This window comes from Pristiophorus japonicus, chromosome 10, assembly GCF_044704955.1.
Source record: "Pristiophorus japonicus isolate sPriJap1 chromosome 10, sPriJap1.hap1, whole genome shotgun sequence".
NCBI classification, from domain to species: domain Eukaryota; kingdom Metazoa; phylum Chordata; class Chondrichthyes; family Pristiophoridae; genus Pristiophorus; species Pristiophorus japonicus.
In genome coordinates, this window is record NC_091986.1 from 182,689,193 (window position 1) to 182,716,913 (window position 27,721).

General features: G+C 45.9%; 1 protein-coding gene across 1 annotated transcript in view; it reads right to left on the reverse strand.

Moving 5' to 3' along the window:
• Positions 1-1,698: 1,698 nt before the first annotated feature.
• The window catches only part of LOC139275223 (LHFPL tetraspan subfamily member 6 protein-like), a 202,429-nt gene continuing 176,406 nt past the window's right edge, over positions 1,699-27,721 (reverse strand). The window contains exons 3-4 of the mRNA XM_070892384.1: positions 8,916-9,014; positions 1,699-6,331 (exon numbers count right to left, since the gene is read on the reverse strand). Of these exons, the coding sequence (XP_070748485.1) occupies positions 6,213-6,331; positions 8,916-9,014 (218 nt within the window). The 3' untranslated portion in view covers positions 1,699-6,212. The remainder of the gene's footprint in view (positions 6,332-8,915; positions 9,015-27,721) is intronic.

Genomic DNA, 27,721 nt, shown 5'->3' on the forward strand with positions numbered 1-27,721 from the left:
CTCCATTTTAAAACTTTTATCCTCATGTTTCAATCCTATCATGGTCACTCCTTTCCTTATCTCTGTAACCTCCTCCAGCTCGACAACCATCCAGAACTCGGCATTTCTCCCACTCTGGCCTCTTGTGTATCCCACTTCCGTATGTCATAGCCATTAACGGTCATGTTTTTGGCCATCTAAGCCCTACATTCTGAAATTCCCTCTCTAAACCCCTTCTCCTCCTTCTTCTACTTTAAGACACTTCTTAAAAACCCAGCTCTTTGACCAAGCTTTTGGCCCACTTCCTTGGGTCCGGCCTCCATTTTTGTTTGATAATGTTTCTGTGAAGTGCATTAAGATGGGTTTTTTTATGATTTAAAGCGCGATCAAAATACAAGTTTTTTGTTGCTGTTATTCGGGCTGACATACAAAGTATAGTCATACAGATAAGGTATCACTCATAGAACTAAACAGTAGGCCTTCAAGGTGGTGGAGGGGAGTAATTGGAAGAAAAGTAGAGGGGAAACTATAGGAGATAAAATATAAAAGACCATTTTTTTACGGGGTCAAGTTGTCTGTAGTTCCAGGATATATACTTCAAGTGGAAACTCACTTGCTAATTTAACTGTATTTTACTAATTGTATTATTACATCCTTCAAAAGAGAGTGTGATAGGAGATTGCTGGGAATGAGATTGAGGGGTTTCGAGATAAGTATAGAAAGGATTCATCAAATACTGCTTTGAACAGGGTAGTTCCTGTACTGCTCAGAGTTAAAGAATTACATTTGTGGATAGCAACAGCCAGACATGGATAGTACAGATGGGCAGCATGTATGTGTGTGAATCTCTTCCCTCCCCTCCTGAGAATATTGGATGCATGCTGGCATATAAGAACATAAGAACATAAGAATTAGGAACAGGAGTAGGCCATCTAGCCCCTCGAGCCTGCTCCGCCATTCAAAAAGATCATGGCTGATCTGGCCATGGTTCCACAGATGCCAATCACCATCTTATAACTCACTCAAATGGCAGCATTCATCTGTGAGCTTTGATGGTAATTGTTGGCAGACCATTCAACTGTACGAGGCATCATTGCCAAGCCTAATTCTGTCCTCATCTGACATCTACATCAGGAGACTTCCTACAGAATTGGTACAACTGTTAGGATTGAGAGTTACAACCGATTACCCCTGTCCTAATACACGAGCGCCGAGACCAATTGCTTCTGTAAAACAACACAGAATGGGGATCAAATCTGTGACCGTCGTAGTTTGTATGGCTCACGGGATAAACTTACTGAACGATTGGGGAGCCAAATAGATAGTCACTTGATTACCTTTGGGAGTCAGAAAAAAATTCTGTTAAACTTACCCTCAAGTGGTCACAAGATGGCTGATAAAGACAGATGGATTACACAGAAATTACATCACAGAAACAAGCCACTTACACTAAGATCTTTATATCTTTGGTGTTGAAAAAGCTAAGACTGAAGTTGAACCTTTCATGGAGTACTCATGAGTAAATGCTTTGATTGATTTGTGTTCGGATAAATCGTACAGGTCGGCGGCAGGAACGTTTCATGTACTTAGAAGTTAAAATACTTTTATGTGGCGAAAACTATAATGATTAATTGCAACACACTTAAATTATTGTATGAAAATAGCAGTTCTGTAATGAATGAAACTTTTACACTTATAAGTTAAAGCAACTGTAGATACTTTAATGGTCTGAGCAAATGTACATGACGCTTGCCGCAAATCAGTCGTTCAATAAAATAGTTGCAGTGACATATATCAGAGTATTAAAAATATGCAAAAAATGTATTGGAAAGAGGTACAGGTTGGGAATCACAGCACTGACAGCAACAAGTGGAGACAGTGAAAACATAACTTTAGATTCTGAATTGCACTCAGCTTGCAAGTTCCTTGAAAGGGTAGTTTGGAAAGTTTCCAAAGTGTGAAGACAGTAGGAAAAATGTCTGTGGTACCTCAGAGGCAGCCCCACTCAGCAAAAATCTTCATTTTACGCATAGTGGGTTACAGTCTGCATGTCCGTAACCCTATTGTGGCAACACTTTTAATGTAAAAACCTGTACATATTAGAATTTTTTCTTTATATGTGCACTATCCTGTATGTGTAGGGCTACAAAAGATCAGCCTGCAGAACAATCCTAAACTAACCAGTAGAGGGCAGTAGAGGGCAAGACCATGCTGACTCTTTTTGGTATGTGAGGTTCACACCCGTCTTGTTTTGAGTTAATTTGTATTCACCTTTTCGGCTCACACCAAGCCATATGGTAACTGTAGCCAAGAGGTAGGCAACCTGCTCCCAGTCATCTGTCCATACAGTTCTTCAGGCATTAGGAGCTGATTAGAAGTGGATCAATCATGACTGTTTCTCTGATAAACACCGCCCACCCATTCCCCAAGTGAATCACTTTGCCTTCGCTCTCGATGTGGCACGGCTGAGATTGACAATGCATGAGTGGGCATGTTTCAGGTGAGAATTCCTATCCCATAACTTCATGGCACAGTTCAGCAGAGCTTTAACATACCATTCCATCCTGCCAATCTCAGGACAGATCACTGTTGTAAAGGTTAGAATCCTGACAACAGTCTGCAGATGGGATTACAGAACGCAGTGAGGGTGCAATTAAACGGGGGCGCAAAATGGGCCGTATCGGATCAACCGTGTGTTATACACCGATTTTTCTCTCTATTGAATTCAATGGAAGTTAAATTTCACCCTCACTTAGTTTAATATTCTCATGAGGAGATGCTTCAATTGACACATTAAAGCATCTGAAATGCTTGTTAAAGGGGGTTTCATTGCACCTAATTCCCCGTCTTCATTAAGTAAAAATGTTGCACAAATGAACTTCCCTCTTCTATAAATGTTCAATCTCTAATTTTGCAGTCTTCTGGGACCCATACTACATGCAAAGCAAGTTGCTGCTGATGACCTAGATTCTATGATACATTGCGTTCAGCTCCGCACTCTACACTTCAACTTGTTTGAAGGGCCATTAGATTCTTTTTTTAAACAAATCACTATATAATTACTTGGTAAACTAATTGGGAATAAAATGTAATATCACCATTTTCACCTGCATCACAAATTGAGGCGTGGGAGATATCTGAGAGATAACACAATGTAAATAAAGCTAAGTACCTTCAACTAATGATATTAAAATATTGTAAATCATCTATCTATTTTGGGGAAGGGCCACCATTTTAAGCATTGACAGATTAAGCATCTATATTAAGTATTACTAGAAATGTTTAATCAGTTGCCTCTTGTTCCAGGCTGTTACTAGGGTTGGGAGTGTATCCAAGATTTTAGAACAACCTCGACACTGCATGGTTTTAGACCATATGTATTTTATAATCATTCAACATCGTGCTTCGGAGACTTATTTTTAAGCATGATCAAGAAAACGTCTGCCTGAGATCACCCTCAGTCAGCACACATTTCGAATTCTAATTCCACTATTTTGCTATTCAACTACACGGAATTTACTAAGCCCTTGGACTGTTCAGTTTGACCTACATTAATTACAGTGGCTCTAACTGCAATCTACATGTGATCTCGGTTTGCATTTTGTTTTTGGCTGGTGTGCAAAAGTCTGATTTGGAATGAAATACTTTGGGGTCTCCAGTCACATGCAGATTTTCAATTTAACAGGAACGCAAGTGTGTCAGGGTTGTGGCACAAATATGTTTCATCATTTCTCAAAGGCACAGATGCCAGCCAATGGTCTCTCGTCTTTGGATCCAAAATCCAAACTTGGTTTGGGGCACGACATTTTTAAGTGGGCCTGCAGGCTGCCAGTTTATGTTTTTAGTCCAACCCTGATTTGAACTGTCCTGGCAAAGGGGGCCCCGATTCCTGACCTTCCCACCTGGAGCCAGGTGGTTCCTGACTGGTCAACATAGCACCACTGCATTTCATCAGTAACTGTAAATGTAAATAAATCTGCTTCCATTTGTGGTTTATTTTATGCCATTGGTTTGGTCTATTTAAATTTGACAGATTTGGTGGCCTGGAAAACCCGGTTTGCTTTATTTTATTTACTGAATTTACGGTTGATTTACCAATGACGGAGCAGTGCTGAGACCCGACCTTTCAGAACCGCCAGAATGCCAAACTGAAACAGGTGGCCTCAGCAGCAAATTGGAATGGGGCATTCTATCAGGGCTTCTATCAGCTGTTTTGCAAATTCAAGACTGATGTTATATCTGTGCACTACAACTGCTACATAATCTGAGGATGACTCTGCAATCTCCACTACAACTGCTATATATCTGATCCCACACTGAAGTTCGAGATGGAGCTGAGGTCCCAGGGAACAGAGGAGAAGGGTGGGGAGGGGGCCTCAGGGTGGGATTGATGCTGAAAGCGTGGTGTTTTGTCATGAGGAATGTAAGGCATAAAGCTCAGGTGCATTCTGCTATCCAGATAGGCAATCTCTATTATATGCCCACATAGTCAACTATTGATTGTACTCACGACTTCTGACTGGTCAGGAGTGCGCTAATTTTTGGTCGTTGAAGTTATAAGTAGACGACAAGGCCTGGATATTTCTCCACCCCGAATCAGGTGGGATACTGGTGGAATTTCCTCCACGTGTAGATTATGCCAGGAAGCATGGGCCCTGACTACAGCTGCAACTTCAGTCGTCCTGGGAACCGCCCAGAGATGGGTGGTCGTAATCCGTGAGTCGTCAAGGCCGCACCCCCGATCACCCTTTTTTGGGGGCAAAGGGTCCCTTACTGGGTGCCCCTCTCTCCATCCAATTAGGCCACATACCCCTATGTTTGTCAGGACTTGGCTCAGTCTGAGGCCTGACAGTAAAATGTACCTCAGATCTTTGTGGCTCCTTGAACCCTGCCTTCACTTCTGCTGGTGCTGCAGTGGCAGTCCCATTGCAGAACCACTGGAAATATCCTTGGTTCCAGCGGCTGGGGGGCGGCGGGGGGGCTCCCACTTGCTGATAGGGGTGACACCAGGAGCCAACCCTGCATTCCCCAAGAAATTGGCTTTGGATTCATGGCATGATTGGAGCATGGGGCAGATGTCCTGCCCTTGCCTTCCTCCGGTAGGAAGAGGAGAATCCAGGCCCAAATCTTTTGTCTTTTTGCTGTTTACAGGATTTGTTAAATATCTGCATAGAAAGTGACTGTTACCTGTATACTGTAACAGCAACAACAATGACACAAAGTTGTACCAAACGAACAGATATACTGAAGTGTACACGCGTTGAATACAATCTACCCTGATGTGATAACATGGTACACAATATAAAATACTGCTATTAAGTACATTTACTAGCCTTTAACATTGTCACCAAATTATAAACACATCACAGTTTTTTTCCAAAATGGAAATGTGTGTGCGTGTGTGTATATATAATTATATATATATATATTTATATATATAATTATGTACATATATGTAAAAAAAAAGCTTTAACTAGTAAATTGGTCCTTTGATAAACTTTACTTAAAGGCGAAGAAAGGTCCAAGGGGAGTACTTTTCATTCATAGCGCTCCATCTTTTACAGAAGAAAATAACGTACTGTTTTTTTAAAAATTGTGAATATTATTGCTGGCATGGAGATCGACTCCCCATTGGGGGAGATTGTTCCCTGTGACTTCCAGAGGAGCTCTAAAGAGAACAGCCGAAGGCATGACTTCACACCAGCTCGAGAGGTGCCCAGAGTCACCGACCCCAGGAAAGCAACAAAACGGGCTGCTTTGCCATTAATTCTCCTTCCTGTCCTCCCCCACCCTTTGCCACGGAGCCGTTCCAGGAAGCTCCTCATCAATGATGTCACCAGTGGCCGAACCAGCAGGAACATCTTCTCCAAGGGTTTCCATTTGTACTGAAGCATCGACAAGATCTATGGTGGGCCTATTCTATGACATGGGGGAGTTTGAGCAGGGAACGCTTCGAATAAAATGAACTTTCCCAAGACTTTCCTTCCTCTTTAGTGATTTGAAAGGCCTTGTTACTATACATCCTAGAAACAAACACTTAAAAGAAAAAAAATCATAAACTCAGACCACAAGTGTTTTGTTCAGTTCAGAATCTTCTTATTTCAGAATTTGAATGCGATTTGGAGCAAGTTCAGTAAAGAAACATTGGAAAGGTTCCAGAAATGTTTTGCCTGTAATTTCACTGCTCCGTGGCTCTCTTGTTCAGAGCTGTTTCTTTGTCCTTATTTGGGGTTTCAGTATGGATACTGTTTCTGTTTTTTGCCAGCAAAACAAGCCAGCCAAGTGCAGAGAAGCATTGCAGCCGCAGCACCTCCTCCAGTGCAGTAATAGGCCCATCCTAGCTGACACGTACCTACAAATAAATAAAAAGCGGTGTCAATTCCAATATTGTCAAGCTTTGCGTCACATTCAGCTTTCTAGTCAACGATATACGAGCTTCTATAAGAGGCACCCTTCTACTTCAGTTGGCGCAACATCTGCCCACAGAACAGAGAGTGCCATGGTGTTTGTCACATGGTAAGTTTCCAGTTGCAGACACAGAGTCCTGGCTCAGTGCAGAGTGAGGCAGAGGCCAAGCACTTCCTCATAGGCAGGGAAACTTGAACCTAGAAATTACTGAGCACCGTTATTGTGCCAATGCTTAGCACACTCATATCAAGTTCCTCACTGTTCATTTTAATCTCTTTTATTTTAAATTGGCTAATGCCTTTGCTAAAATAGCAGACGGAGGCATTGATATGATGGTATTAAGCAACCTTAGATTAACGTGAGGCAAACCTGAAAAGGTTGTGGCTGGGCAAGACAATGCATTGGCAGTCCCGCAAGCTGAATAGTAATGAACTCACCTGTGGTGTGGTTAAGGTTAACATTCCAGAACAAAGAACTAACAAGATGAGCTTCTAATAACTTCCAGTGTCAGCTTGACTCAGTTGTAAACCTCACCTCTGAACCAGAAGATTGTGGGATCTAGTTCTACCCCAGGAGCACACAATCTAGCCCAACACTTCAGTGCGCTATTAAGCAAGTGCTATATTTTTGGAGGTGCTGTTTTTGGCTCCGATCTTACAGGAAGGCACTGCCTGCCTATTCAGTTGGATGCATTTTTTGCTGTTCCCATACCCTGCCAAAATGAATCCCTCGAACAATGCCACCAAAATAGATTAACTGATCATTCAACAACAGTAACGATTTGCATTTACATAGAGCCTTTAATTTAGAAAATCATCACAGATGCATCAAGGAGGGGGTACGGAAATAAATAGATCATGAGCCAAAGGAAATTTTACGAAGAGGCCTTGGTCAAAATGGTGGGATTTAAGGAGGGTTTTAAAAGGGGGAGCTGGAGGTGGATACCAAGCTAGAAGGGTTTAGGGAAGCAATTCTCGAGCGTGGGGCCTAGTCAATTGATGCACGGCAGGCGGCCAATGGTAGGATGAGGTGGAGGGCATGCACAAGGTGCTGAAGTCAGAGGAACAAAGAGTTGAGCGTGTTTGTAGGGTTGGGGGAGACTACAGAGATAGGGAGGAACTTTGGATGAACTAAAGTTTACAGAGAGTGGAGGATGGGAGACCAGCCAGGAGAGCGTTAGATTTGTCCAGTCAGGCATCAATGAGGGTTTCAGTGGGAGGTGGGCTGAGGACGAGACAGAATCAGGTGATGTTTAAGGAGGTGAAAGTTGGCACTCTTTGTGATGGAGAGGATATGGGGTTTGAAGTGCAGTTCAGGGGTGACTATGCTGCAAACAGGTTGGTGCAGCCTGAGGCAGTGGTCGGGTGGGAGTGGCGTCAGTAGCAAGGGTACAACTTCGGTCTTCTCAGTCTTTAGATTCAAGAAATTGTGCCTCAACCAAGAATGAAAATCTGATAAAACAGTCTGACAGCACAGAGGCAATGAAGGTGTGTGAGAGATGGTGGAGGTAGGGCTGGGTATTGTCAGTTAAATGCTGAAGCTGATCCAATGTCTGCAGATATAGCCAATGGGCAGCATGTCGATAAGGATGAGAAGGAGACCAAGAATGAATCCTTGGGGGACCCCTGGGGTGATGGTCTGGGGGTGAAGAGAAGCCATTCATCTCATTGCTGTTTGTGGAACCTGCTGTAGAGAAAATGGCTGCCATGTTTGCCTACATAATAATAGTGACTACATTTTAAAGTTAATTCATTGTTCTTTGGGATATCCTGAGGTTGTTAAAGATGTTATATAAATGCAAGTTCATTCTTCCCAATAAGGCACACATTCTAGACTATCAACTCAGTCCAACTATTTAGTGCAATCCTCAGAATAAACAAATCATAGTCAGGAAGCACGACCCAACCAGGAATATTTTGTAAGTGTTTTGTTACCGCACCTGCTCACTATCATGACCATCCACAAAAATGGTAAGTTTAAGAGATCTAGACATCCCATCAATCAAATCCTCCATTTGGAGAGGTTTTACTGTGCTCTATTCAAAGTAGATTAGCTGAAGAGTTAAACATATCTTGGACCCTCTAAATTTAAAGTCCAGATTTATTGCCTGTTCGCTCTTTAGACTGCCCTGTGCCACACAGCATTCCTGGGTGAGAGATCAGGCAGGTGAGCCAAACCCCGGTCTCAGCTAGTGCAGATCTGTAACGGGCCACCACCATCTCACCCCTGGGTCAGTCTCTATCTACAGCACTCCTAACATAGCTCTGCCTGTCAAGGAATTGGGGTGCGTAGCCATCACAATTTGTAAGTGGACAGAAAATCATATCGGGAGGGAATCCCTTTCACATTTCCAATCTGCATTTTCTGCACCGGGAGGTCTACAGTCAAAAACTCACCTTGTGAATCCTCCCAGAAAGCAGCTAAGATTTCAGGGAAAACAATGGCTTGTATATGTTGACCCCAAGCTGCAATAGGATTTTAAAATGGTTTATAGTTATAGAGAGACCCTGAGTGGAGATTCCCCTTACCGAGCTCGAACTGGTCGGAGAGATTGTTGCAAGTCTGTTGCACCTCTTCACTATTCCAGCCCAGGGGGTACAGGGCGCAACCCGAGCCAATCAGCAGACCTGGAGAATAAAAAGGATAGATCTATTTGTTAAACATTTAAACTGTGGGATAAATGCGCATTATAATATCAATAGCATACTAAAAAGCCAAAAGCACAAATAAGCTCATCATATTCTAGTACCCGTTACATGATGCACGCCACTCCACATGATGCACGCCACTCCATTTGCATTTGTTCCTGCCTGACTTCGGACTATCAACATTAAATGACAGGGGAATCAAAACAAAATTATTCTTAAAAGAGCTGAACATTGACAATTAGTGAGATTGTCACCAAGTAGGTTTGTTAGAAACAATGACCTCAAAGGAGATGTCTGAGAACAGGATTTGAATCCAACCCAGTCTAATAGAACAAAACCCTGTTGGCTCTAAACAGCTATGCAAATTAAAGTTAAGTGCTCTCAATCTAATATCCTTAGGCCTCAGCACAAAGTTACTCTCAGAGGATTGATAGAACAGTTTTCCTGGAGGAGGTGTGTTGCTTTGGTTTGACATCGCCATTGCAAAGCCAGATGTAAACTGTGCCTGAGGTTTTTTTGGGCCACATGGTTCCTTTTTAAACCTATCTTCAGTTAATTCAAATCTTCATAGAATGAGGACTACTTTTATCTTTGAGGGTGCAGGCTGCAATTCTGGCCTGGACCCTAAGATGGGCTCCACTTATGCCAAACACACCATAGCCAACCATATGCCAAGTCTCGGAGTAGGCCAGAGCACGGAAACTTCAACGTTCAAAGGGTCCCCCACTTACAAGGGGTAGGTGGAAGGTCTGCTCTTTACTAGACCGAGCAGGATTTCCAGCATCTCTGGGTTCCAGACTAGGTCGGGAAATTCCTTGGTACTGCTCCCGCTCTAACAGTGGAATGGGAACAGCTCCGAGGAATTTCTCAGCCCAAGCCTCCAACCATTTCGGTGCACACCTGCCAAAGTTACAGTGGCAGACCACCAGAATGGCCACAATCTTTGGCCCCTTAATATTTAACTCCAGGCGGAGAAGTTTAGGCACACGTGTGCAGTGCTCTCTCCTGGGCAGCAGAATTGAAGTATCAGGCAAAAATCCCAGTCAGAGCAATCTAAATGCACCCTGATTTAAAGCTGGCACTGCTTACTGCTGAAATTTCTCACCTTGATCAGTATAAAATTGACCCAAAAAAACCAAGGGAACACCCATTGATCAGTTTGAAATGATTGTACTACCTGTGCTGACGTGTGCTGGGAATTCCAAGGGGGGATTTATTGTAAGACTGTAGTCAGTTCCTGTATCTATGATACGCAGGCCACATTGGGCACGCTACTTTAATCGGTAAGAACCGACTAAATCAATTCCGAGTGCTGTGGGAAACATCCTCCTCTCCGGCCCTTATCAGCAGGCGTCACGGTGAGTAACACTATTAGGTTGTCTGAACTAATGTAAATGTTTCACTCCCAGCAATTCGAGCACTTTCCCATACTAGCATCTTTGCAGTAATAATATTTTTTGCTGAAATGCTCAGCCTGCAAAAATATAATTACTGCAAAAACACCCAATTACAAGGGTAGACCTAGAAGTGGAGGTGAATCGCTAATTATAAATTTACCACACACACAACTGCCATTCATGAGACGTTATTTTTGCAGAATAATAAATCATTTGACAGTAACTTGTTGGTGACGGATCAGAGGTGCATATACCCATTATATTGGTAACATGATTTGGAAGTAATTGGTGACAGGACGATAGCAGAAGAGTTTAATTCCCCCTTGGTGTTTGAAGAACTGTCAGTTAGGTGCTAGCACTGAACATGGCTGTTCCTGCTCCCCAGCATGTTTTCTTCGGTTTTCCTTAACCATGAGTTAATTGATGTTATTTTTAGCACTGCGGTAACCCAGCGTTAAAAATAACAGCAACTGTAAACTCCAACATACACTGTCTGAGGCAATCTATACTGGAGCTTACATTTTATGTTATTTTTAACACTGTGCTAAAATAATGGCCACCAGAAAACCCTGGTTTTTATGTCCTTGTATAGTCACTCCTGCTGATCGGTAAGGTGTTTACTGCTGTCCCCTGTTCAGACTTTATTCTTGGACAATACGGCAAGCAAGCTGTTCCAGGACTCAGCCAATGCTACTCCGTAACTGGCAATCAGCACGTGTTCAAGTGCAGCCTGAGTGACTACCCTTTGATTTTCTGTGCAGGGGGAGTCTCTGGGATTCATTCAGTATCCCTTTACAATGGCAAGAATACAGCTCAAAAGTACGGAGATACTGCAGTTGTGGAGCTATGTTCTATCACCGCATACCCCGGTTCCTGACCATCCAACTTCAGCTTCTAAGCTACACGCTTGACAAAATCGTCAACATTTCCTCTTCTTCTGAACACATTAATAACTTAACTGCCTCAAGAAACCCACCTTTCTCCTTTCTCCAACTGATACCCTTTCTTCATCTTTTTGTTGCTTTCCAAAGTCTTGGAACAGGCAGTTGCCTGAGAACAATGCTCCTATGTCTCCCACTATGTGTTGTTCAAATTCCTCCAATCTGGCTTCTGCCCCTACAACAATACTAAAGTTGAAATGTTCTGAGTCACAAATAACGTTCTGTGCAATTGTAATCATGGCTCTCTGATCCTCCTCATCATCTTCAGGCTTCGTACCTTCATCCGCCAACATCTCCTCTCTGCAATCCACCTCCATGGTGTTCCTCGTTCCAATCATACCTGTTGCATTTGGAGTCATTGCCTCACCTCCAGCGGCTCCTCTTGCTGTCCAGTTCTCCCCCCTTTACCGTTTCCTTCTCAGCTGTCAAAACCCCCTCCTCAAAACCCTGCTATTCAACTCTGTTTCCAGCTCCTCCCAAACTAACCTTCTCTGTTGTACCTGTTTCTCTTCATGCGTGGCATCCACTGCATTTCCCCCTTAATGTAAATCACTTCCTGCACACGCGGAGCACTGCAGCAATGCAAGTTGTGTGGCATGGCGTAGCAGAACTTCATTACATAGAATCATACAGCACAGAGGAATATTCGGCCCATCGTGCCTGTACCGACTCTTCGAAACAGCTATCCAATTAGTCCCACTGTTCTGCTCTTTCCCCATAGCCCTGCAAATGGTTCCTTTCCAAGCATATATTCAATTCACTATTGAAAGTTGCTATTGAATCTGCTTCCACCACCCTTTATATCATCGCTGGATATATATCACCAACGATGTCTCCTCAAGATCCTGCAAATCCCCTGGGAGGACAGGCGCACCAACATTAGTGCCCTCGACCAGGCTAACATCCCCAGTATTGAAGCACTGACCACACTTGATCAGCTTCGCTGGGCAGGCCACATAGTTCGCATGCCAGATACGAGACTCCCGAAGCAAATGCTTTATGCGGAGCTCCTTCATGGTAAACGAGCCAAAGGAGGACAGCGGAAATGTTATAAGGACACCTTCAAAGCCTCCCTGGTAAAGTGCGACATCACCACTGACACCTGGGAGACCCTGGCCGCAGACCGTCCGAGGTGGAGAAAGTCCATCCGGGATGGCGTTGAGCTCTTTGAGGCTCGACGCAAGGAGCATGAAGAGGCCAGGCGCAGGCAGCGGAAGGAACGCTTAGCAAACCAGCTCCACCCACCCCTTCCCCCGACGAATGTCTGTCCCACCTGTAACAGGGTCTGTGGCTCTCGTTTGGCCATCAAAGAACTCACTTTGGGAGTGGAACCAAGTCCTCCTCGATCCCGAGGGACTGCCTATGATGACCATGCTTTCAGGCAGTGCATTCCAGATCATAAAAACGTATTAAGAAAAAAGTCTCTTCATTATCCGCCCTGACTCTTTTGCCAATTATCTTATTATTGTACTACTCCAGTGCTACTGAAGTGTAACTTTTATTCACGAGTACTTCAACTCTATTTGAGATTGTTATTTGTTATAAAGTGTAGGCTATCACATCGGTGATTGAACACAAATTAATTTCAAAATATCAAAGCTTGCTATCTCACCGTAACGTTCAGTGTACTCAGCTCAGATAAATGGACAACAAGCTAAGGTTCCTCTCTGTAACCTTGAAGTGCAGACACATTAATCTAATGATGTGTATTCCCCAGAATACATGTGCTTCCAATTTCTGCTCCAGGTGACAGTATTTCTAATAACTTCTTTATCATTTCGAAGGGAAAGCTAGGAGGGCAGAGAAAGTTTCAGTGCTCAGTTCTGCACTGGCCTGACAGCTATCAGCTAAATATGATCTATTATAACACAGTTCTATATTTAGGTTCTTTAAAAAATGTGAGATACTGGAAGATAAAAAAGGACAGGCTTGTTGGCCTTAACAGCCCATTCCTGTTCCTCAAAACTCTCTGGGGCGGAAATTCGGTCACACCTCTGTTGCGGCTTTGTCCTGGGCGGGACGATAAATTTTGTGCCGGGAAATGGTTTGCGTCTCCAGCCGCAAAATTCACCAGCTGGGCCCTGAGTGTGGAGCAGAGCAACTGAAAATCCCGAGCTAAACAGCCGGCCTGGGAGCGCCCTAAGTAAGGCTTCCGTGGAAAAAAAAAAATCTGAAAAAATCCCCACCAAAAACATTCCCAATATATTACTGATGCCATATCAATATAAATTGCAAAAATAAAAACATTAAAAACAATCACTTACTCAGGTCGACATTCCTTCCCTCACCTGGCCGGTCGGTACAGTTCAGACCACCAGCTTTCACAGGCGGTCCCACTAGGGGACGCTGCGGATCAGGCGCAAAACAAATACCGAGACGGTGTTGCAACCAGAGGCGTTGCACACTGGCTCGCCTCTCCCGGACAGTACTGCTCCACCCTCCCCGCAAACCCGGCACCGAATGTTCCGGTGGGCCGCCCGCCTGGAAATGCTTTTCGTCGCCCTCCGGAGCAAAAACAGCGGTGACAATGGACCGAAAATCCTGCCCTTAACTCTTATAATACATGAATAAATGTGACTTTTTCTCTCTCTCTCTCGCTTCACAGCCCAACAGCAGTGAGCTTAGCCATATAGTCCATATAAGCCCTCGGGAAACCTTCCTCTGTTCAGTCCCGCATCCACAAATCAAAAGAGAGTTATTCCCAACAACTGGCGATCCTGGAAATTATCTGTCGTTGGTGCACGATCAAAAACAAATGTGTGACTCGAAAACACCGCTCTTAAAAAATAATGGCAATTAAAGTGCAAATTATCTATACTTCAGAACCAAATGAAATACTTCAGCGAACGTTTTCTTGGCACAGCAATGGGTTGAAATGTCTTTGGCACATCCAAATCACAGTGAGTGAGTCATAGGGTCTTGCTCTTCTAATGATTAATGAGGCTACAATGTGGATAAATGACAGCGAACCACAGTACAATACCCAAGTGCTGGAACTTGCCAAAATGCTTCTGGGCAACTTCATTTCTCTTTAAATTCGCAGTAGGTAGATACAGTAGATGGAGCAGGCAGGAGTCCTTTTGGAGTTAACGATCTGCATTAAAAATAGGATATACATCTGTAGCAATGTTACTACCTCCTGGGTTTAATGAATGGCCTTTAGAAGTGAATGTCCACCAGCCAGAATTCACACACTGCAGGAGCCATTTTCTTCTTTTTAAAGAAAATATCTTGTGCCACGCACAGCTGGATACTCCTTCTGATGACAGGCAAGATTCCAGGTCATAATCATGGCTGGAGAGTTCAGAGAGCTGAGCTTTTCAATGATTGTGGAGTTCAAATTCTTTCTCAACAGGCCTTATTTCTATTACCAGCAGCAACTACAAGCTCTCTTATCAACTGGGCTGCACTCCACCTCCTGTCAACTAGCCTCTCCCTTTTCAAATAACCTACTCCCTTATCAACTACTCAGCTCACTTCTCAACTAGTTTCACCAGACTGATTCCCGGGATGGCAGGACTAACATATGAAGAAAGACTGGATCGACTAGGCTTATATTCAGTGAAATTTAGAAGAATGAGAGGGGATCTCATAGAAACATATAAAATTCTGACGGGACTGGACAGGTTAGATGCAGGAAGAATGTTCCCGATGTTGGGGAAGTCCAGAACCAGGGGTCACAGTCTAAGGATAAGGGGTAAGCCATTTAGGACCGAGATGAGGAGAAACTTCTTCACTCAGAGAATTGTGAACCTGTGGAATTCTCTACCACAGCAAGTTGTTGAGGCCAGTTCGTTAGATATATTCAAAAGGGAGTTAGATGTGGCCCTTACGGCTAAAGGGATCAAGGGGTATGGAGAGAAAGCAGGAATGGGGTAGTGAAGTTGCATGATCAGCCATGATCATATTGAATGGTGGTGCAGGCTCAAAGGGCCGAATGGCCTACTCCTGCATCTATTTTCTATGTTTCTATGTTAGTCTGCCTCCTTATTAACCAACCGCTGCTTTGTTGTTGACCAACGTGCTCCTATATTAACTAGCCTTGCCCCCTGCCCACTAATCTGTCTCCTTATCAACCGGTTTGATTCTTTGCTGAGTGGCACCCAGGAATAGGAGGGCAATTCCTTGCTTGTTCATATGACCAGGTTACTGGCAGATGCAAACTGTATATATTCTCACAGAGATAACACTGCTCTTAACTTCCACTTGTGGGGAAAGTTCCCTTGTGCATGCTAATTAGTAAAGGGAACTGGAATATACTTACGTTTGTAGGCCACAAACCCTTTCATGTTTTCAGTACAGTAATATAATTTTAGTGTTTTTATTCCAGGTGACGGTACACATTTAAAGAAATAAATGCATAAGAAATGTTGGAAAGTTCTACCACTTTCTAATAAGGCAAAAAAAAGTTAAAAGTAAAATTAATATCACAACAGAGACTAAAGCCACTCCATCCTTCGCTATGAAGAAACCTCACACTATAAACAAAGTGAGAACGATTCATTCTGTGTAGACTTAAACCTGCTCATTCTCATTCATAAAGCCAGACTACAAAGGTGAAAAGGTTTCTCATTTTTCTCATTTACCCCACACTGTTTCTTGCCGCTATTCGATAGAGACGGGAAGCAAATAACTGGATGGATGCCCTGGGTGATATCAGACAATGAGGGTATGGCTGCTGTCTGTCCAAACAAAGAGGGACAAAGAAACTAGAACGAAAGGCCAATCGTTGCCCCATTTGAAATAGAAAAGTACAGACATTTTGTTTTACTAGGTACCAGTGTAATCCATTATATATTGTTTAAGATAAAAAGAGAGAATGTTGGAAATCTGAAATAAAAATGAACAGAAAATGCTGGAAATTTCACAGGAAGTCAATCAGCATCTGAAAAAGAAAGCTAGGTTCATATTTGGGGTGGGTCCTTCATAGTTTCATAGTGACGAAGAATCCCAGCTGAAATGTTATCTGCCTAAGCCTTATCAATGTTGAGTGACCCACTGTGCATTTGCAGTTTATATTTAGCATGCTTTGTTTGCCACTTGTTAGTATATCACTAGTTAGTTATAGCTGTTTACTTGTAAAAATGTCACAATGAAAAAGGAAAATAGAACATTCTGTAGGATATAAATATATACTTATTCTAAGGATATAACTATAACTGGCTACAATTCAGGACATGAGGGGTAAATTACACAAGGAGACTGCCAGTACGGTGGGCTGATGGAGTACTGGGAGGATGCAAGCCTCGATCTATGATTTGCCACACGTCAAGTCTCTGACCTCAGTCTGGTTAGCAGAGGCACTGAGCAGAAGTGCCATTGTTCCAATCTTTCACACTGTTATAGAAAGGCTACTACAGATTTCAATGGGTGTTTCAGTAATCAGAAGACAGATAACATGGTCTGTTTAAAGTTGTTGGCACACAGTTAAGAAATACCGGGGGAGGAGAAATTGTGCCCTTTTCTGGGTGGGAAACAGTAGCACAAAGGACCAATTTTGGGCCACAAGATCCCGCGCTCAATCTGCGTCTGCATTACAGGTGCTGCTATATTGATAAAGGCAGCTTTCCGGGTGTCAGGATTACTTGGGTCTACATTCAGCCCAGGCCATGAGCAGAATGTAAGTTTTTACTTCCCTTTGTGTGGAGACAGAAGAAGCAGGGGTGCTCCTCCTGGTTTCACAGCACTTGGGTGAGCCACTGCCGGCCCATGTTAGCCTCCGCCCCTCCACCCTCCCAGGAGATATCTCAGGATCATCCAGAGGCAGCCAGCCCAAAGAAACCCGCTAGATTGGCACCCCAGCCACCACCTTAAACATTCACTCCCCTCCACCACCGGCGCACCATGGCTGCAGTGTGCACCATCTACAAGATGCACTGCAGCAACTTGCCAAGGCTTCTTCGGCAGCACCTCCCAAACTACCACCTAGAAGGACAAGGCACATGGAAACACCATCATCTACAGATTCCTCTTCAAGTCACACACCATCCTGACTTGGAAATATATCGCCAATCTTCTATCATCGCTGGGTCAAAATCCTGGAACTCCCTCCCCAACAGCATTGTGGGAGTACCTTCACCACACGGACTGCAGTGGTTCAAGAAGGCGACTCACCCCCACCTTCTCGAGGGCAATTAGGGATGGGCAATAAATGCTGGCCTTGCCAGCGACGTCCACATCCCGTGAATGAAAAGTGGTGTGGCTCCGCACAATTATCAACATTGGCCTTTATTGCAAGGGGGATGGAGTATAAAAGTAGGGAAGTCCTACAGGGTATTGGTGAGACCACATCTAGAGTAATGCGTAGAGTTTTGGTCTCCTTATTTAAGGAAGGTTATACTTGAATTGGAGGCAGTTCAGAGAAGGTTCATGAGGTTGATTCCTGAGATGAAGAAAGATTGAGCAGGTTAGGTCTATACTGTCATGTATGTAACCATCATGCAATGGTAATCTTTGTGTAATTGTAACCTTCATGCAACTCCTGTACACTGTACTTATCCCTAGAAATGCACACCCTGACCACAGGGGGTGAACTTATGGGAGACACTCCTCTCCTGGGTTTCCAGGTATAAAAGGGGAGGTCCCACCCAGGGTCAGGATTCCTTGGTCCTGGGAATAAAGGTTAAGGTCACGTAGTGACTGTGTCTGCAGTACATACCTCGTGCGAGTTTGTAGTACGGTGCAGGGACATCACATTTGGTGACGAGAAACAGGAATCACCGAACCACGAGATGGCCACCGGTACCACAGGGGAAAGTTACTGTGTGGGTGAGGACTGGGACGACTTCGTGGAGAGACTCCAGCAGAGCTTAGTCACGAAGGACTGGCTGGGAGTGACAGTGGCTGACAAGCGGAGGGCGCATCTACTGACCAGCTGCGGACCACAGACGTATGCGCTGATGAAAGACCTGCTCGCACCCCAAAAGCCAGCGGACAAGTCCTTTGAAGAGCTCAGCCAGCTGATCAGTGAGCATCTCAAACCGGCAAGCAGCATACACATGGCCTGGCACCGGTTCTACACACACTGGTGTCAGGAGGGACAATACATCTCGGACTTCGTTGCGGACCTGCGGTGCTTGGCCAGTCTCTGTAAGTTCACAGACGCTTGCAGGGCGGAGATGTTAAGGGACTTTTTCATTGAGGGCATTAATCATGCCGGGATTTTCAGGAAGCTCATCGAGGTCAAGGACTTGACTTTAGAAGGGGCGGTGTTGATAGCTCAGACATTCATGGCAGGGGAAGAGGAGACCAAGCTAATTTACGCATGCAGCCCTGGTCCCAACGTGGCGATGGACTAGGGAGTTAACATTGTGAACGCAGCTAGGGACCCCGCAGGCAGGCAAGGGCATTTCGAAACCGCCCAGGCAGCAGCAGACTCTAGGGTGGGCCTGCAACAGGGACAATGGAAAGGGAATCGGCAATTCACGCCATCACGAGGAACAATGCGTCCCGCGATGGGACCATTAACACCCACCATCAGAGTGCTTAGAAACAACCAAATGGGCAATCAGAGAGGAATGCCTGGTAACAGTCCCTTTGTTAACAATCTCAGCTCATGCTGGAGATGCAGGGGTAGACATACTGCGAAAAGCTGCAGGTTCCAGCAATGTACCTGTAGGATTTGTAACGTCAGTGGACACTTGGCCAGGATGTGCAAAAAGGCTGTGGCGAGGCTAATCTGCGAGACAGAGGAACCAGACGAGGGGTCTGCAATGCAGGATGATGCCTGGGGGAAAGCCATTGATGCTGAAGTTCAGCGGGTTCACGTGGCTGACGTCCACAGCTCATACACTAAAACGCCACCCATGATGATGAAAGTTTTATTGAATGGCATTCCGGTGCGCATGGAGCTGGATATGGGAGCTAGCCAGTCACTTATGAGCGCCCAACAATTTGAGAGACTATGCCCACACAGAGCTAGCAGGCCCAAACTGGAACGCATTGAGACGCAGCTACGGACGTACACCAAAGAGATAATCCCAGTGCTAGGCAGTGCAAACTTGGTGGTAACACATAATTGATCACAGATCCGGCTGCCACTCTGGATCGTCCCGGGAAATGGCCCCGTGCTCTTGGGGAGGAGTTGGCTAGCCGAGATGAATTGGAAATGGGGGGATGTGCATGCTATTTCATCTGTGGAGCAAAGTTCATGCTCACAGGTCCTACAAAAATTTGGGTCACTGTTTCAATCCGGTGTCGGAACGTTCAAGGGCACTAAAGTAGTGATACGCATCACTCCGGATGCCAGACCAGTGCACCACAAAGCCAGAGCCATGCCTTATGTGATGCGTGAGAAAATTGAAAGTGAATTGGACAGGCTGCTCAGAAAGGGCATAATTTCGGCTGTTGAATTCAGCGACTGGGCAAGTCCCATCGTTCCTGTCCTTGAAGCAGATGGCTCGGTCAGGATTTGTGACGACTACAAAGCCACCATCAACCGAGTGTCGCCTCAAGCCCAATACCCGTTCCCGAGAGCGGAGGACCTTTTTGCCACGCTGGCAGGTGGCAAGCTGTTCACGAAGCTGGACCTCACTTCGGCCTACATGACTCAGGAACTGGCTGAAGAATCCACCATCACGACGCACAAGGGATTATTTATCTACAACAGGTGTCCGTTTGGCATTCGTTCGACGGCAGCTATCTTTCAGCGGAACATGGAAAGCTTGCTCAAATCCATTCCTGGAACAATCGTATTCCAAGACGACATCCTTATAACGGGTCGAGACACCGAGGAACACCTCCACAACCTGGAGGAGGTGCTACACCGATTGGATCGGGTAGGCTTGCGGCCGAAAAAGGCCAAGTGTGTGTTTTTGGCCCCAGAGTTCGAGTTTTTGGGCAGGAGGGTTGCCGCAGACAGGATCCGGCCCACTGAATCAAAAACGGAGGCGATCCGCCAGGCGCCCAGGCCCGGCAACACGTCGGAGTTGCGATCATTCCTGGGACTTTTGAACTATTTCGGGAACTTTCTGCCGAACTTAAGCACATTGTTGGAGCCGTTACATATGCTCCTGCGTAAAGGTTGTGAATGGCTTTGGGGGGACTGTCAAGAATGGGCTTTCAATAAGGCGAGGAATCTGCTGTGTTCTAACAAACTGTTGACTTTGTATGACCCCTGTAAAAAACTGGTTTTAACGTGCGATGCATCGACCTATGGGGTTGGGTGTGTGTTGCAGCAGGGTAATGATGACGGCCGACTCCAACCGGTGGCTTATGCCTCCAGGTCACTCTCCCAGGCAGAGCATGGATACGGCATGGTCAAAAAGGAAACACTCGCTTGTGTTTACGGTGTGAAAAAGATGCACCAGTACGTTTTCGGTAGACAGTTCGAGCTAGAGAAGGACCACAAGCCGTTAACATCCCTGTTGTCCGACAGCAAGGCTGTCAATACCAATGCGTCAGCTCACATACAGCGATGGGCTCTCACGCTGGCTGCATATGACTACACCATACGGCATCGGCCAGGCACCGAAAATTGCGCTAATGCACTCAGCAGGCCCCCACTGGTCACCACCGAGGGGGCAGCAGAGCAAAGCGCTGAGATGGTCATGGCCGTTGAAGCTTTTGACATTGCAGGCTCCCCCATCACAGCCCGCCAGATCAAACTCTGGACCAACAGAGACCCCCTCCTATCCATGATAAAGAAATGTGTCCTGACTGGGGATTGGGCGCCCGCACACAGGGCATGCCCCGAGGAGGCCAGACGGTTACAGAGACCGACGGATGGATGAGCTCTCCATCCAAGCCGACTGCCTTCTATGGGGCAGCCGGGTAGTCATGCCCCAGAAAGGCAGTGAAGCGTTCATCAGGGAACTCCACAGCGAGCACCCTGGCATCGTGTTAATGAAGGCCATTGCCCGGTCACCTGTATGGTGGCTGGGGATTGACTCAGACCTGGAACACTGGATTTGCAGGTGCACGACGTGTACCCAGCTGGGCAATGCCCCCAGGGAGGCCCCACTCAGCCCGTGGCCCTGGTCACGTATTCATGTAGACTATGCGGGCCTGTTCATGGGAAAAATGTTCCTGATTGTTGTCGATGCATACTCGAAATGGATCGAGTGCATCATATTAAACTCATGCACGACATCTATCACCGTGGAGAGTCTGCGTATGCTTTTCTGAGGGGGCTTGACAGAGTAGATGCAGAGAGGATGTTTCCCCTCGTGGGGGAATCTAGAGCTAGGGGGCATAGTTTCAGAATAAGGGGTCGCCCATTTAAAACGGACATGAGGAGGAATTTCTTCTCTCAGAGGGTTGTGAATCTATGGAATTCTCTACCCCAGGGACCTGTGGAGGCTGGGTCTTTGAATATACTTAAGGTGGAGATATACAGATTTTTGAAAGATAAGGGAGTCAAGGGTTATGGGGGGGTGGGCAGGGAAGTGGAGTTGAGGCCAGTATCTGATCAGCCATGATCCTATTGAATGGCGGAGCAGGCTCAAGGGGAAAAATGGTCTACTCCTACTCCTGTTCCTTATGTTCTTATGTGGCCGGCGGCCCAATCTCGGGCCCAATCTGGGCCTCAAGCTTCTGGAGCACGGTCTGTGCCCGCTGAGCGTTCTGCGCCTGAAGCCGAGCCTAAAGCAACCTCGACCAGTGTGCCAGGGGCTGTTAAATGCTTTCTCCCAGCCTCTTCTGTACTTTATGTTGAACAGCTGATGAATGTCCAGTTTACCCAAACTAATTACAGTCATGGGTCTGATTGTAAAGTACCTCGTGGTGCTGCTGGGACCATTAGCAAATGGTATGTGTGCAGCTTCCCTGTGGCTTCAGACATCATATCTGCAGCTGCTGCGATACAGTTCATGTCAAAGAGGCAATCTGCGGGACTGCTGCTGGCTGCTTTCGGTACACTTCACCAGCAGTACAGAGCTGGGATCAGGGAGAGAGGGAATTCTCCCATCTGCCACGGTTAATGTCCCACTCCGAATCCTACATTAAGCTAATAGGCTGCCGTGCCAACCTGTGGAGCTTTTCAACATGCTGGTGACTGTCGCTGCCCATCACAGAATATGCTGTTAAAGGTCTGCTTTCAAAGAGAGTGTGACAACAATGAAGCTTTTTTTGTCTATAATGTTTTATGTTTGGCTTCTTTCTTTACGTCACGGTATATACAGGGTTAAAACCACTCTCACTTATGGCCCCAGAACAGACGAGGGCCTAGACATTCAGGCAGGCCAATTTTGGGGAGCAATCCCCACACCTGAATTGTGAGGCCTGAGGTGTATGATGATGATGCACCCAGTATTGGGCCTCAGGCCTCATTACCATCGGAAGTGGGATTGAAGAGGGGGTCGCTACAACACCAACAGCAGCCCTCAGGCAAGTGATGGGGGGTGGGGTGGTGACCGGGATGGGAAGGAAGCACTGGTCTGGGGGAAGGTAGCGGCAGTGATCGGGGATGGGTGGGGAGGGAAAGGTAGCAGTGGCAATCGGTGTAGGATGTAGCAGCGGCGATCAGGGGAGTGGTGGACGGCAGCAGTCCACGTTCTTTAAATGTAGAAGCACTCCTGTTCCAGCTGGCACTGTTGGGTGAGACGTTAAACCGAAGCCCCGTCTGCCCTCTCAGGTGGACGTAAAAGATCCCATGGCAATACTTCGAAAAAGAGCAGGGGAGTTATCCCCAGTGTCCTGGTCAATATTTATCCCTCAATCAACATCACTGTGATGTATGTAGCACTCAAATCACTGACTCCACACGGTCTGGTGTTGTACTAACTGCTGTGACCTTGGTCCTTTATTGTGTAACTCCAGAGTGCCGCTCAGGTGTGGTGGGCAGCCTTTAAAACTCTGTCTTGCAGGTACTTTCAGGTCTCCCACCACAGCGCCCTCTGTGGCGCACCATTGTACTTATACATTTAATGTACTTGGACAATACATAACAATCACTAAAACAGATTATCTGGTCATTATCACATTGCTGTTTGTCCGTGCAGCAGAGCTGGTCTCCAGTCATCTTGGATAACCCTTGCCACTGGACCAAGACCTAGCTCTGTCAAGCCCATGTGGTGGCTGGTGTGCAACGGCCACTATATGTTAAAAAAAATCCACGCACAGGCATCTTCCACCCCTCAGGATGTAGTTCAGGACCTGAAATATTAGGTCTCCTGTGAACTCATCCTTTTTTGGCGTGGAAGCAAGTCATCCTCGTTTCGAGGGACTGCCTATAATGATGATGATGATGTTTGTGGGAGCTTGCTGTGCTCAAATTGGCTACCGCGTTTCCTACATTACAACAGTGACTATACTTCTTTGGCTTCAATTACCTTAAGTTGCAACCCTTGTTAAACGGATTGCTTTGTTCATTGTGCTCGACGTGCTGTTACCAATAGGGAACAATCAGAATGTTCTAGCATTTATTCCGTGGGTATTGTTCTTTAGTGAAGAAAAGTCTCACAGTCTGTTCAAAGTGTTTGCAACAGACTATTTTAGCCGTTCACTTAAAACATAATTCTCCTGAGGGCCTTTCTAAGTATATGTTTTATTGCCAGCTCTATAGGAGTTTGGGAGATGTGTTTTTAATTTCCTTTGGCAATCCTCAAGGATTTTTAAAGTTTATCTTGGGCTGACTAGCTCCAAGCCAGCATTCCTCCAGACAAATAAGGCAGGCGACTCTGTGAATAGTTAGCAGTGAACTTTGCATAAGCTTACGGTCAGGGATTTTATTTTGGGTCCAGTTTTGAGCTGAGTGTTCGTGCAGGCGACTGTTGTTTCCCTACATTCTGAAGAGAAAGAGTAAAGTCTGTAATTAATGCAATGTGACTGTTTATTTTTGCTACTCATCTATATATTAATAAATCAGTTTGGTAGTTTTAATGACATGGCTTTTATAAATGTGACAGAATCAGAGCTCCATCTTGCTTCAAGCTATAAAAATTCTGCATTTGATTTGTTTCATGTAAGATTTATAACTAGGTCAAGTATTATAAATTCAACATCAAATTCAGCTGCTTCTGAAAGGAATGGTTCTGTTTTTGCCATACAGCCTAAGAAAGAAAAGAAAGATTTGCATTTTTGTCATGCCATTCTCAACGTCCCATTGGGCTTTACAGCCAATGAAGTACTTCTGAAGTGTTGTCACTGTTATAATGTAGGCAATGTGACAGTCAGTTTCTGAACAGCACGGTCCCACAAACAGCAGCGATAATGATGTTTAGTGATGTTGATTGAGGTCTAAATATTGGCCAGGAGACCAGGAAAACTCCCCTGCTCTTATTCAAAAAGTGTCACAGGATCTTTTACATCCACTGAGAGGGCAGACGGGGCCTCAGTTTAACGTCTCATCCAAAAGGCGGCACCTCAGAGAGCGCAGCATGGAGATGTCAGCCCAGGTTATGTGCTCAAGTCTTTGGAGTGACATTTGGACCCACAGCCACTCAGAAACAGAAGTACTACCACTGAGCCAACTATAATAACTATAATCTAACACCTAGTGTAAAGGATTGACTCAGCTCCAACTGCTCTTTCCACTGCTACAGTACATCCTACACACATCAGCATTTATTTTCTCTGAAGATCTTTAAAAATGGAGAAGGAATGTTTACGTTTTTAGAAACACTATTGTCAGAAATGACAAGTTCTGATGAAGGGTCATCGACCTGAAACAACTCAGTTTCTGTCTCCATAGATATGGCCTAACCTGCTGAGTCTTTCCAGCATTTTCTGTTTTTACTTATCAGAAATGCCTTTTGAATTGTTTTAGACTTTTCCCCCCTTTTGAAGGCACCAACTCTGGGCAGGGTTGTGGTCCTAAGTGGTCATTTTGGTTTTGTCATGTATTCAACCAGCATTGTAACCCATGTATAATCTGACCTAAGTTGTACACCGTGAGAACACTGACCACTAGGTGGGAGACACTCCTAACCTGGACCTTCAGGTATAAAAGGGGAAGCTCCACCCACCTTCATCACTTGAGTGCTAAGGAATAAAGGACAGGTCACAGACTGACCTTCTCTCAAGCATGGGCCTCGTGTGCATTTATACTGTGTAGTAAGGATGTATCAATGGCGACAAGAAACTGGGATTTAAACCACGCGAGCATGGCCACTAGCAGAACAGACGAGAGGTACTGTGTTAAGGAATGGTTGGGACAGAGATTCAACATTGTTAAAGCAACACACAGTTCTCCAGGCAGACAAGGGCAGTCGGGCATGCCCCAACATGTAGTCGAACCCAGAGGGGGAGTTCGACAGAGACAATGGCAAGCTGAACAGCGATTCACGCCATTGCAAGGGACAATGCGGCCAGTAATGGGGCAATCAACACCTGTTAATGGTGCACTCAAGGACAATAACAGGGGCAGTCAGGGACGATAGACTGGCAAGGGACCTTTTGTTTCAAACCGCAACTCATGCTGGAGGCGTGGAGGCATACATTCAGCCGGAGTTTGCAGAGATGAGCAAAATACCTGCAGAAATTGCAGAAATGGACACTGGGGGAAATCGCTGGAAGCTGAAGTTCAGCGAGTTCATGTGGAGCACGTATACAGTTCATACACCAGGATGCCACCGATAATGATGAAAGTGCTCCTCAATGGCATCCCAGTATCAATGGAGTTAGACACAGGTGCCAGCCAGTCCCTGATGGGTATCAAACAGTTCGAAAAGTTGTGGGCATCCAAGGCCAGGAGGCCAAAATTATCGCCGATTGACGCACAGTTACGGACTTACACAAAGCAGATCATTCCGGTGCTAGGCAGCGCCACTGTAGTCGTCACCCACAAAGATTCGGAGAACAGGTTGCCACTCTGGATTGTCCCAGGGGACGGTCCCGCACTACTGGGGAGGAGTTGGCTTGCTGTCATGAACTGGAAATGGGGCAATGTCAATGCAATTTCCTCTGTGGAGCGAGTATCATGCTCACAGGTTCTGGGCAAATTTGACTCATTATTTCAACCCGGCATTGGCACTTTCATGGGGGCCAAGATAGTGATTCACGTAAACCCGGACGCCAGACCAGTACACCACAAGGCCAGAGCGGTGCCGTACGTGATGCGGGAAAAGATAGAAGGCGAATTGGACCGCCTGTTGAGGGAAGGCATCATCTCGCCAGTCGAATTCAGTGACTGGGCGAGCCCGATTGTGCCGGTGCTCAAGGCGGATGGGTCGGTCAGGATATGTGGCGATTACAAGACCACCATCAATCGGGTGTCACTCCAAGACCAGTACCCGCTACCGAGAGCGGAGGACCTCTTTGCGACGCTATCCGGTGGCAAACTTTTTTCAAAATTGGACCTGACCTCAGCTTACATGATCCAGGAGCTGGCGAGTGAGTCGAAGAAGCTGACCACCATCACGACACACAAGGGGTTGTTTGAGTACAACAGATGTCCGTTCGGGATTCGCTCGGCCGCCGCGATCTTCCAACGAAATATGGAAAGCTTCCTCAAGTCGATTCCAGGGACGGTGGTTTTTCAGGACGACATCCTCATTACAGGTTACGATACTGAAGAACACCTCCACAACCTGGAGGAGGTGCTACGCAGACTGGATTGGGTAGGTCTGCGACTGAAAAAGGCGAAATGCGTCTTCCTAGCTCCAGAGGTAGAATTCCTGGGGATGAGGGTAGCAGCAGATGGGATCAGCCCTACTGCATCCAAGACGGAAGCGATCCAGAGAGCACCCAGACCCCGTAACACGACAGAGCTGCGTTCGTTCCTGGAACTCCTGAACTATTTTGGTAACTTTCTTCCCAAATTGAGCACGCTGCTAGAGCCGCTACACGTGCTCCTACGCAAAGGTCACGAATGGGTCTGGGGGGACAGCCAGGAAAGGGCTTTTAATAGAGCACGCAATTTGTTATGTTCCAACAATCTGTTAACGCTATATGACCCATGTAAGAAACTTGTGTTAACGTGCGATGCGTCATCCTATGGTGTCGGGTGTGTGTTGCAGCATGTCAATGCCAAGGGTCAGTTACAGCCGGTAGCTTATGCCTCCAGGAGTCTGTCCCAGGCAGAAAGGGGTTACGGGATTATAGAAAAGGAGGCGCTCGCATGTGTATATGCGGTAAAGAAAATGCACCAGTACCTGTTTGGCAGGAAATTTGAGCTGGAGACAGATCACAAAACCCTAACGTCCCTTTTGGCCGACAACAAGGCCATAAATGCAAACGCATCGGCCCGCATACAGAGGTGGGCACTCACGTTAGCTGCCTATGACTACACAATTCGGCACAGACCAGGCACCGAAAACTGCGCCGATGCACTCAGCAGGCTCCCACTAGCCACCACTGAGGGGGCTACCGAGCATGGTGCTGAGATGGTCATGGCTGTTGAAGCTTTCGGAAGCGAAGGCTCACCCGTGACAGCCCGTCAGATTAAAGTCTGGACAAATAGAGACCCGCT